The sequence below is a fragment of the Diabrotica undecimpunctata genome, chromosome 3 (assembly GCF_040954645.1).
Source record: "Diabrotica undecimpunctata isolate CICGRU chromosome 3, icDiaUnde3, whole genome shotgun sequence".
Classification (NCBI taxonomy): domain Eukaryota; kingdom Metazoa; phylum Arthropoda; class Insecta; order Coleoptera; family Chrysomelidae; genus Diabrotica; species Diabrotica undecimpunctata.
In genome coordinates, this window is record NC_092805.1 from 105,156,811 (window position 1) to 105,170,002 (window position 13,192).

At 29.8% G+C, this 13,192-nt stretch overlaps 1 protein-coding gene across 2 annotated transcripts in view; it reads left to right on the forward strand.

Annotated features, from left to right (window-relative positions):
- The first annotated feature begins 1,380 nt into the window (after positions 1 to 1,380).
- The window catches only part of LOC140437146 (adenylate cyclase type 2-like), a 559,227-nt gene continuing 547,415 nt past the window's right edge, over positions 1,381 to 13,192 (forward strand). For both annotated transcript variants that reach the window (XM_072526486.1, XM_072526487.1), the window contains exons 1-2: positions 1,381 to 1,461; positions 10,726 to 10,862. In XM_072526486.1, coding sequence (XP_072382587.1) covers positions 10,734 to 10,862 — 129 coding nt within the window. In that variant the 5' untranslated portion in view covers positions 1,381 to 1,461; positions 10,726 to 10,733. The remainder of the gene's footprint in view (positions 1,462 to 10,725; positions 10,863 to 13,192) is intronic.

A 13,192-nucleotide genomic window follows, 5' to 3' on the forward strand; every position in this document is an offset into this window, starting at 1 on the left:
ACCCTTTAACACCTACCAGATATAGATTATATTATAATATAAATGTGGCAGTTTTTTTAATCCTTTGATGCTCAAAAGTAAAAAAATAATCAGTTTTTGAGTAATTTTTTTATACATACTTTTAAATAAGCTTAAACGACATTAATTTTTTTTAACTTTTTTATTTTCTAAAATATCTTTGGTATTTCTTAAGGTAAAGGAAGAGAAACATTTTGTATTAAAAGTCATCTTTATTATGGTTTTCTCAACTTATTTCAAAGTTCAAAGGATGAAAATTTACAAAGTATATACCGCGAAGTTCTATACTGGCGTTGTATTTTACTTTTTTCTCTATAGTTAAATACCAAGGCAAGGATCACGGAACTAGCGCCACAAGATGGCGTCGTCACGAGTAGTGTCATAGAATAGCAGGTCTTCACACCGTTCCACTACTCTTGATCAATTCGTTTCTAGTCATCATATATTTACTCTAAGCAGGTTTAATTTAAAAACTACACGAAAAATAACTTACAAAATACAGACATTAAATGTAAAGTCGAAAATTATAAATATATCTATCTGTCCATAAATGATCGATACTAAAATTCGATTTGTAACGATTTTCGAACGTCAAAAGTCATTATAAATGTCAAAAGTCATTAATGGCATCCCGTCCAATTAACAATATAAAATTGTCTGTGTAATAATATTCGATATTATAATTAATTTAAAGTGAACATTAAATAAATTAAAAGTACAATTTAAGTGTAAATTTCAGTTTTATAATACCTATCTACTACTACCCAACTTTAACTTAAATGGTAGAAATCTGTATATTATATCCTCAAAATTCTAACAATCTTCTTTGTTTTAAGTTTTTTTAAAATGTTATTAAACTTCGTAACAAAGAGATAAGTAATATCATTAAAATAATAAAATTTTTCATCATATTAACATTCGTGGATATAAAAAAAAGTCCGACCAACATTAATGTTCTAACGTATATATGTTTATTTACCATATTATTTTTATATTTAAGGTTGCCCTATACATACATAAACAAAAATTGCCCCTATTTGTATAGTTTACAAAAAAATATTATTTATAAGCTAAATGTCAAATATGTTACCTGTCACTTGAAGGGCTGTCATCAAAAAGACCAACGCTTTATAATTTGGGGATAACTATTAATATTTTTTTGATAGCAATAAGTTCTTTTTGTATTGCTTTTTTTCTAACAGTTACCAGTTTGTCTTATATATCATAAATAAAGAAATTATTCTAAAAATTCTTAGTGTCACCCCAAACATGGTCAAATATGTTACCACTGACGTTATACGATTTTTGTAAGACTTGGCAACATTAAGATTCAATGTCAGTTTACCGAATGCAAGGGTAACGTTTTTCGTTTTTATTTGTGAAAAATTAGTAGTGTTTTTTAGTAAAATTTTACAGTTTTTGGCAACAAGCTATTGATATCAGGTACGTACGCTTATTATATGTCAAATATGTTATTATAATAATTACTTTAAATCATTCTAAATCAAATTGAGTACATTGTCGCAAAACTTAACCTTACATATGCATGCTTCTATTGGTTAAGCAACCGTCAACATCTGAATGAATTTGGCGACAATTTTAAAATATATATTGTAAAATGTCAAATATGTTACCGTGAATTATGTTACCACATCCATGGTAACATATTTGACACTAGGTAACATTAATAAAGATTAACCAAGAACACAACCAGAGCGACGAATTGAATTTCTAAGAAAATTGCAGGAGCATGCAAAACGATGGAAAGACCTTAAGATTGATAAACCCATAAATGAGTTATTGGAGCGAGAACAGAGACGTAAAAAAATACTGGAAAGAAACTCAACGAAAATATCGTGAAAATAAGAAAGTTCGTGCAAGAAGATTGGAAACTATTGTAAAGAATACACCACCGAGTAGCCCATCCTGCCAATTACCACTTTTACAAGTCAATGCATCTACAAGACGCTAAAAGAAAGTAAGAAGAGATCGAACAGGAGCTTATAGAAAAATAGCAAGGCTAAAAAAGGAATTAGAAGATACAAAGTCTTCTCTATCTAAATTCAATTGAAAACTTAAAGACCAAAAAATTACAAAATCGGTAAAACAAAAATTGTTAATAAATAAAGAAGCCATCCCTTTCTGCCACAACTGCAAGACACAAATCACTGTGAAACATATTCTATTAGAATGCAAAAACATACACCCCAGAAAGAAGAAAAAATAACCTCTCTACCAACATGAAGGATCTACTAAGCTGCCAGTTTAACCAAGTGCTGAAATATTTGAAAGACATTAACTTTTACAATATTTAATAGAATATATTTAAGTTATATATACATTGTAAGAAATTGAATACATGTAATTTGTGTTTGTACCCCCTGCTAATAACTCTTAGTAGTTGATGCAGGGTCATTTTTGTTTAAATAAAAAAAAATTGTTATTTCAAGACATTCTTGTTGTAGAATTAAAAACGACTTACAAAAGAAATCTTACTGTAAAAAGGACTGCAGATAATTTTGTTGCTAGGGGATACGATGTAAGGGATACTAAGGCTTTCTTTCAACTGGTACAAGATCAAACCAAAGCCATAAAAATGTTTTTTTTACTAAGGATGACATAACATCTATAGAACACCAAATAGCTCTTAATCAAATAATGAAAATTTCAGGAATAATGAAAGTCCATCATTTTTTGTCAGTTGGCAATAAACAAAATCTCTACATTCGAGAATACTCATGTTTTTGCAAAAAATTGTCGGTTTTGGATTTAATGTGTTTTAATTGCAAAGAAGTTAAAGTTTTTGAGTCGAGTACGCTACCAATAGAAAATGAAGAGAAAGCAACTGTTGGAGAAGTAAATCATACTCCGCTACACGAAAAAAATACAGCTGAGCTTTTTGACTGGGAAGATAATATTCCACTATCATTAATAAAAGACCTAACCAAGTACCTGACCGTGGGCAAATTTGTTGTTTGCAGATTCACTTATGATGAAGGAACAAAACATGAAAACAAAAAACATTTCGTTGGTGCTATTCTCGAGGTCAATGATGACACTTCATATTTTATAAGCTGTTTAAGGAAAAAAGGAAATGAATTTGTTTTTCTTAATATTGAAGACTGATTAAAGAATGTTGTTACATTTGAAAATATTATTTGTGTTTTACTACAAGCTCATATTAGGCGGGGACGTTACAGTTTTGGAGAAATACTTCCGGAGAACATACAGCTTTTTGAAGGTATACTTCTATACGCGCGTTCGACGTTGGAAATTTGTACGGGAGTGAATCGGCAAAATCATTACATATGTAAGATATAGGTAAGAGATAGACAGAAGATATATTTTCTTTCTCTTTCTCTCTCGAGAATAAAAATGTTCTTTTTGTAAATATATTTAATATTTATTAAAGATAGTTCAAACACTCCTGACCATGAAGCTTCGCGAAGGCACAGTCAAATTAACGTAAAGGCAGAAAGGTTCTATTGTAAGTGGAATTATACACTGCATAGTACAATGCGTTTCGCATGAAAGTGGCGACTAAACCAAATTTCGTCTACTGCGTCGTGGTCAGGAGTGCTTGTACTATCTCTAATATTATTACTATTTTTCCATTCTGTTCAGATTTGTCTTGAGCCTCGTTAGGCATGTTAAATTATAAATTAAAACTTGTAAATATCTCAAGAAAGTTCAAATGTGTACTTATACACAACAAACAACAATTAAATTTTGTATCTGTCATGACAGTTATATCACGAAACAATATGTTTATTTTATTAATATTATTATCATGATAAATTAAACATATGCGTAAGTAAGTTATGTAAATTGTCATTTTTAAATACTTGCATTTAATTTAAATGAATATTGCATTTTAATTTGTATTGTATTATTATATTGAATTATGTTGCAGTGTATTGCATTGTATTTTTATACTAATATTATTTTAAACTAAATAAACAATGAATTTTTTTGCAGAGTATGTGTAAAAAACATTTTTTTGCATTCAACTCCTTTCATACATATATGAAAACGAAAAAAAATACATTTTAATCAAAATATTGATTTAATCCATCACTTACTATACTCGTATTACAGGTCAAATGTTGTTTATATAGAGCAAACGATGCACCATATACCTATATACCTAATTTTGTTTCTCTTTCTGCTCTCTCTTACCTTTAGCATTACATATGTAATGATTGTGCAGATTGACTTCCATATAAATTTTTAACGGCGAACGCGTGTGTAGAAGTTTAACTTCTCCCGGCAGTCCCACTGGACTACCACACCGGTTTTTTTTAATGTTTTCACAATTTATGTTACTTTCGCTCACTTATGTTACCACTTTTCAAAATCAGTATATTTCATAGATTTATAAGTCCATTTTTAATTGCCAACGTATTATTTGTTTTTAGAGATAAATAAACCATATATTTTTAGTAGTTTTACGTTTATTTAGTGTGCGTTTATACTTCCTTTTTTAATCAGTAACATATATGATCGTCATTTATATTACGATCATAATAATAAAAAAAAAAACAAAATTATTATAAAACCTCACTTCTAATACTATATTTGTGGTCTCCTATTAAATTACTTTTGTCTATCACCAAATTTAACAAGAAAGAAAAAACAATTTCTTTCTATTTTTCTGGTTCAAAATTTCAAGTTATCTTGGAATTACCCATATAGACAAAATACTAATCAGCACATATTTTTAGAAAAGAAGCTATTACACCAGTATAATAGTTATTTTTTTCATTAATATTTTTTACTTCTGGAAAAATGCAAATATGGGTACATCAAGGACAACAGCTTCAAGAATTAAAAATATATCAAAGAAATGATGAAATGGTACAAGTTGAAGAAGAGTTTTGTATCATTCTATGATTTCCAAGATGCATAGCTGCAGGTATTTGTACTTTAATATGAATTGATTCTTAGAGGTGCACATGCAGAAATATATCGTTCAGAAAAAGAATTGTTTCGTTAAATGTCCAAAAACATCAGTGACTACTTTAAAAAATAGAAATATTATTGCAAAATCGCTGGGTTTTGTACATGATCAAACAACATTTAATAATAGTGGCTTACAAAAACTTGAAGCTGGAGACTTTGTTAGGTTTGTACTATTTTTTATTGTTCGTAACAAAGCAATTTCAACTGTACGTCTTCACGGATTTTTCATCAGCTATCTCTCATATACCTTTTGGAACCTACAAATATCTGTATACGATTTTTACGTTAAGTCAATGATTTTTTCCCAGAGAGCCTAATGGATTAGGTTGTATTCAAAAAAACAGAAAATCAAAACCCTAAAATCTTTTTTTGTTTGTTCAATTTTTTTGTTTAAATTCTATTTATCTGATAAAATTATTGAATTGCTGTAATATTACATAAGAGATACATTGCCAAAAATACTTTCGTTTCTTTGGTGGCGTTTCCAACTGATTCATTCTTTTGCACAATTATTGGTGGTATCCTTTAATTCTTATATAAAGAATATAAGCGTAAATATATTGTTGACTCTGCATCTCTGCTCTTGTTATGAGTACATTTTTTTGTGGCATTGACTTTCGATATGAGTACATGGTATCTTCTAGTTATGCTTGCCATACTTCTTATATATATATATATATATATATATATATATATATATATATATATATATACCCGGTATTTAGGCGTTCCACGCCCTTCCGGTAGGGATCTATGGAGGAGTATCACCTAGACGCAACCCCTAATCTCTTGCCGTACTGCTCCACCATAGACCGATCAGATACCAGCATATTCTAGACTAAGCCGCAGATCCATTTTAGAATTTTAAACTACTGCGTTAGCCTTTTTGTTTTCTATTCACCGGGCCGGGGATTTGAACTGACATCTCTCGCATTGAAGCGAAGGAGAAGCCAGCCGCCCAGCCCGCTTGGCTATCCGATCGCCATACTTCTTAAATTCTGCTAATTCTAGTACACTTTTGTTCATTTTATTAATATACTTTATCATTTATAATGTAAATGGTAATACATATAAATATAATAGATCTAATGCAAATTGTATATCTTCTGATTTTGCTCTCCGCTGTCATGTATTGGTTATTTTAAACTATGTCAATTAAATATATTGATAAGGTTTTTTTAAGTCTACTTATAAGCGAAAGTTTAATTTCTTTTTAAGCAATAAATATAAAGCAGTGTATCAATGGGACCGAGTTATGCATAACTCGACCAAGCGCCACCTCTACATTTTTTGAGAAAAATGAATTTAAGTTTATGGTTTTCTGAAAAATCTATTTAACATTTTGAAAATTTGCTATATCATCTTTCATATTTGGATCACCAGTCAATTTTTTATGAAACCCTTTGGCATTTTTGGAATAAGGCTAAGCAAAAATTTTAGATTATCAAGTTTTTTATCTGGTATTTGCTTCTCATTTGGCCATGGCAACACAAGTAATTCTTTAAATGTTTGATAAAGTTATGATGATGGTCTTCCATGTTTCTTTTCTAGACTTATCTCACGAGCTTCTTCGTGGAAAGAATATTTTACAAAAATCTTTTCGCGACATTCTTTTCTGAGTTCAATCTCTTTGAATTTAAGCCAATTAATTTTATTATTAAATACATCCACTTTCCTATTTTCCCAAATTACAAGTACCGAAAAAGTGTTCCTTCTTCATTTTATGAACGATTAGAGGATTTTTTTTCGGCACGAACTCATTATATTCGTATAGTCCATCGGCGAATACATTCTTTGTTGGAATTTTAAGGCGCATTCGATGTCCCAAAATCTGCATCATTTGACAGATTTTGAATTCATTGAAGTCTTTGAAGCATCATTTGAATTCTTTGAAGTAACGAATGCACATCAAAAATGGCATTTAACATCAAAACTATTTTAATGTTTCGGTTCTGCCCGACCACAAGATTAAATGTTTACATGCCTCCATATCTCTAGCTTCCAACACATGTCTAAATAAACAAGAGCCAACTTCTTGAGCCCCTCGGCCAGCTTCGCCTTCTAACCAAACATAACAATTGCCTTTATTATGTTAAGCTGTATGTATACCTAGATTATAAAGCCAAAGTTGGTGTTTGTAAAAAACTACATTTGTTAGGTATAAGGGAATAGGTAGTGTTTTTTTTATCAAAACACAATACTTCAAGTTGTTCATCAAATTTTGCACAATTTCTGTCTGCATTTAAAGCTTGCTTCTTTAGCAGAATCGATGTGGTTATTTCTCAGTTCTATATTTAAATTGTTCTTCTGTGGTGCTGTTGTTTATTAGAATTTCTAATTTGTCACAAAGATTACAAGTATCTTTTTTTTAGTGGTATTTTTTTGAAATTAAAATGACTTAAAAAAACGTTTTTGTACTTCGAAAACACCACAGGTGAATGCACTTGCTGCTTGCACAAATCTTACATAATGGGCAATGTAATGTCTGGTCGTACATGGAACTTGTTTGTTCCCCTGCATAATGAGGCTTATATTTTGGAAATTGTTCAATATGTTCTAAGATTTCTTGCAATCGTTCTTCTAATATTTTATTTTTTCCGTCTGCTTTTCCTCTTAAGTCTTTAATTCCTTCTATCCTTTTTATATTTTAATGCATTATCTTGCACTCGAAATTCTTAGGGTTTCCAACAAAAATGTTTTGCAAACTATGTGGTCATTAATATTGTACACCCTGGAGTGCATTTTTTTATTAGAATTTTGTTTTCTTTTTTTTTATTGGACCTTCTTAAACCATGGTGCAAATTAAGGCACGTTGAGCATCATGCATCAAGCATCATCTTAGTTTATAAAATTTGTCGTATTCTTTTTTAGCATTTTTAATGCCAACTTTCGATAGACAGTCGCATTTGCATAAATAATGACGAAACTCTTTTTTTAGTTTTATTTCTCCTTTTAGTGTGAAGTATGATTTATTTTGAATGCATTGTTTTTTACCGATTTCTTTATTCTGACTAGAGAACTTTCTTTTTCTCCCTTTTTTGGACCGCCCTGATATTTTTTTTTCTTTAGATTTTACACCATTATTTTCCCCATCATTTTCTTCTTCATCAGATTGCTTCATCTCTACTATATTGTTATCTCCATTAATATCTCTGTTGACAAAATTCAAATCTGGACGATATTCTTGCCGACCCGACTGTCTGTCTTCTTCTTGATTTTGATTATCATCCATTACTCTTATGTCACCTATTTGATTTTCCTTGTTTGAATATCCATCCGAATTATTTCCTCCCTACAAATAAAGTAAATGAAAATTTAGAAATCTACTGTTTATTTAGGTTTTTTTATATCTCAAAATTTGTCTTGTAATTTTGTAATTTTTGATTAAATTCCACTTGCTGTTGTAAATCGCTGTAAATCTTTGGGGAAACAGCTGCTTTATGAGTACGTTCTTCCTATAAATAACCATAAATAAAAATTAACAAAACTTATAATAATATACCTCACTTATATTTTGTTGCTGAGTTAAAACCAACTTCCGGTAACGGTTCTAAGTTGGTATAAGTCTTAAGCGAACTTGTTTTTTGACGAATACCTTCTTCCTATAAATAAAGTAAATAAAGATAAACAAAACCACTATAAAAATTAAAGTTTTTAAATTATACCTCAAAAATAATGTCTGGTAATTTTTACAATACAAGATAACTTAATAACATATAATAACGCGACACTTCTTAATTATTGCTCAACAGAACTAAAACATTGCTCAAACTGAACTAAATTAAAAAAATTAACAAAACGTAAACAATGCTGTCAAAATGGCGCCGATTTCCGTTTTTGCATAAGGCGACCAAGCGCCAATAATATGTCGCATAGTCTTATTATGCTAAATCTAAAAGTCGCTTATTGTCAAATGTTTACACACACTTAGTCAATTTGGTGTTTAGCTAAAAGTAAACTATTTTTAAAAATACAGATTTCTAGGCTTTGGTGATTTTTTCCCAAATAGATAACGTCATCACGTGATAGATGGCAGCAATATTTCAATAAACTTGGCGCGAATTTGGCGCTTAGTCGAGTTATGCATAACGCGGTCCAATGTAATGTGAAGGTAAAATGAAGGCATACTCATGATGACCACATACATAAGAACATCCCAAAGAGATGAAAAGGGTGTAAATAATTCAGCTTAATTATTTGTTCTAATTGATGTTTACGCTTTGGTTAAGTCAAAGAAGGATAAGTAGGGGAAAATATTTTTATGAAAAGAATATAATATTTTGGGTTTCTTTATAGGTGTTTGAGAGCAGGATGTGGCGAGAGAGACAAGAACATTAAGCAAGATTTTAAGTTTGTTTTCCTTTTATATATACATTTCTCTTCTTACTAGTAGTATTACTAATAGGCGAGCGGTTTACCCCTATAAGCAGAGCATCAACCGACTAAAATTCTTTTTGCATTTCTAATGCACCAAACCTTTTTTATTCGATTCTATATATTTTTCCAAGATGAAATGTATTTTTTTTTTAATTTTTACAAGTGGGCCGGAATTGTTATTAACAAATAACTTATACAAAAAAACAATTTTACCGAATTGTTTCAGAATAAATTTTTTTTAGATGTATCTCATCAAAATAAACACTTTTATCTCTTGATAATTTTTCGAAAAATGCTTCCTTTTCGAGTTATTTGCATTTTTTTGTTGAAAAAATGCCTTAATTAGTGATTTTTGGGATTTTTTTTCTAAAAAACTACTAAATGAATTGCAATTTTACAAATAGCTTTATAATCTTTAAACCGTCGAGTACAAGTTAGAATATTTTGACAAGGATAAATGGTTTTTATCTCGCTAAAAACGTGGACCCAAATATTTCGAATATGCCTAAAAAAATTACATTATTATAGCATTGTAAAAAATTAATTTTAATTGTTTTAATTATCATATGTTTATATAAAAATAATTAGAAATATCTTTTTTTTTAATAAATTGTACGTAATATTTGTATTGAATTAATTTTTTAAATTTAACCAAATATTTCTACGCGCCGCACGCCTGTATCGCCGCAACCGCTGTACACACTATATTCGAAATATTTGGGTCCACGTTTTTAGCAAGATAGAAAAAAATTATCCTTGTCAAAATATTCTAACTTGTACTCGACGGTTTAAAGATTATAAAGCTATTTGTAGAATTGCAATTCATTTAGTAGTTTTTTAGAAAAAAAATCCCAAAAATCACTAATTAAGGCATTTTTTCAACAAAAAAATGCAAATAACTCGAAAACGAAGCATTTTTTGAAAAATTATTAGGAAAGAAAAAGTGTTTATTTTGATCAAATACACCTAAAAAAATTGATTCCGAAGCAATTCGGTGAAATTGCTTTTTTGTATAAGTTATTTGGTAATAACAATTGCCGGCCCACTTGTAAAAATTAAAAAAAAATACATTTCATCTTGTAAAAATATATAGAATCGAATAAAAAAGGTTTGATGCATTAGAAATCCAAAAAAAATTTTAGTCGGTATATTCTGTTTCTAAGCGTCTTTTGAGGGGTAAACCGCTCGCCTATAAGTATTTATTCAATTTTGCATTTAATGTAGTATCCGAAAGAAATTTAGATTCTCTTTTTATATATTGAATTTAGATATTTTTTATTAACGAATGCGGAACCCAAAGGATACAATTATATTTTTACTTATTTAACTGTTTTTTATAATGTTAATAATTGTCATTATTTGTTACAGTGGATGGGATGGAACTGGAAACGCTTTACCAGAGATATTGCATACGTTTGAAACATGCCCTATATCTATCATGTTTAACGGTGGCCAGTATTACAAGCGGTGGATTACTAATAGCGACGTGTGTTTTGCATGTACAGGTAAGCATAATTGATATACGGCAAACGTAACAATGTTTCCACGTCAAATCAATGTGTAGTATATCCTGGAGTTAACCAAAACCTGTGGGAGTACATGGCACCAGATTTATGAGAATTAAGTGTCACGGTGTTACTTATTGTAAACAGTTTTAAAAATTCCATTTTTAATCCAAAAAGTTTATTACAATAAACGGTATGTAATATTAAACAGTTTTTTATTAGTGTAAAACTCATAACCATAAAACATTGTGATAACTTTAATTAAATTATAAACAAAGTAAAATTCTAAAATGATTTATCCATTTTTTTAAATTTAAAATCCAGAAATCGTTCTAAAAAATTTCTAAGAATTTCTTACATACTTGATATAAACTGTAAATATTTGATTAATATTAATAGATTATATTAATACTAGCATGTTGCCTAATTCTAATGCATCGAGATTCTAGAACTGTTCTACTAAAATGCTTTATTTTGTCACACCAAAAATATTCTATACAGATGTATTTTGATATTATTAATTAATATGAAAAATGCAAAATAAAACGTTTTTTAAGACGCACAAAACGGTACACCAGAAATAAGCTTTAGTATCGTGTTCGCCACTTAGTAACAAACAGACTTCGGTCTAATAGTCGTCATTGTTTCTCCACGGGTGGTAAAAACTAAAAACTAATGGATTTTTTCTATCTTAATATATTCTTTATTATTTTCACCCCTTTCATTTTCTATGTCACATGTTAGGATTCAATCGGTTGTTTATTTTGAATTCAGCCGGAGGCATTCTTTAAGTCAACAGATCAAAATATATCTATTTTTATTTATAGTGCCCTATGATATCTCGTATGTCGCTATACGTTCATTAATAATAATAATACTGTGTAGTCCCCTTTCGCCTTGTTTGTTTTTTCTTACTTAATATATTCGTTATATCCTTCTATTTTATTTGCTATGTCGCATGTTAGGATTCGATCAGTTGGTTATTTTGTACTTAGTCTTCTTTAAGTCAATAAATTAAAATTTGTCTTATAGTAAATGTATTTTTACCAATAGCGTCCTCTGACATCTCGTACGTCGCTATACGTTCAATAATAACGAAGATGCTGTATAATGTCTTTTTGCTAGTCGCCTTGCTTGTTTTTTCTATCTTAATATATTTGTTATATTCTCTCCTTTCATTTGCTATGTTGCTTGTTAGAATTCGATCAGTTATTTGTTTTGTATTAAGGCAGATGCCTTCTTAAGGTCAATAAAGCAAATTTATGTTATAGTGTGTCTATTATCTTCCATACTGTCATGTGGAATCTCTTATGTCATTATAAGTTCATTAATAACGAAGATAAGATGTAATTCCACTTTGGTAGTCGCCTTCTGGTAGTCTGGTAGTTCATTATTTCTGTTTTCTGAATATATTTCTTATTCCCTTCCCTTTTATTTAACGTATCACACGCTCTAATCCCACAATAATAAGATGTAGTGCCCTTTTGGTAGTTGCCTTTTTCCTTTTTTGTGTCTTTTGAATATATTCCTTATCCGCTCCCCTTTTATTTAATCTATCACACGCTCTAATGCGACAATAATAAAGGATATATAATGTTATGATGGCGTTGAGTTTTCATTACGGACAGACAGACAGACAGACAAAATAATCAAATTATATATATTGGTACTATCATGTTATATTCTCGTATATCACTATACGTTCATTAATAGCTAACATAATGTGCAGTACCCTTTCGCTAGTCGCCTTGTTTGTGTTTTCTGTCTTAATACAATCTTTATTCTCTGCTCTTTCAATTTAACGCATCACACGCTTCAATCAGAATAATAACAACAGAGATATGATGTTATGCCGGTTCCTTACGGACGGACAGACAGATGGAATAAGCAAATTATATTTATATATATATATATATATATATATATATATATATATATATATATATATATATATATATATATATATATATAGTCTTCTTCGTCTAGCCATTCACGTCCACATCTGAACATAAGCCTCTTCAAGTCTTCCTTTCCATTGTTTTTTATTGTACGCTACTTGTAGCCAATTTTTCCCGGCAGTCCTTTTCAGATCATCTGTCCGTCTCATAGGAGGTCTGCCTCTGGGTCTTTTGTGTTGGTATGGTCTCCAGGTTAAAATTGATCTGTGCCATTTGTTTACATCGCTCCTAGCTACATGTCCAGCGTATTCCCATTTTAACTTTAACGATTTTTGCACCACATCGGTGACTTTGGTTTTCTGTCTTATCCATGTGTTTGTTTTCTTGTCCTTAAGTGATATACCTAGCATTGCTCTTTCCATCGCGTGTTAA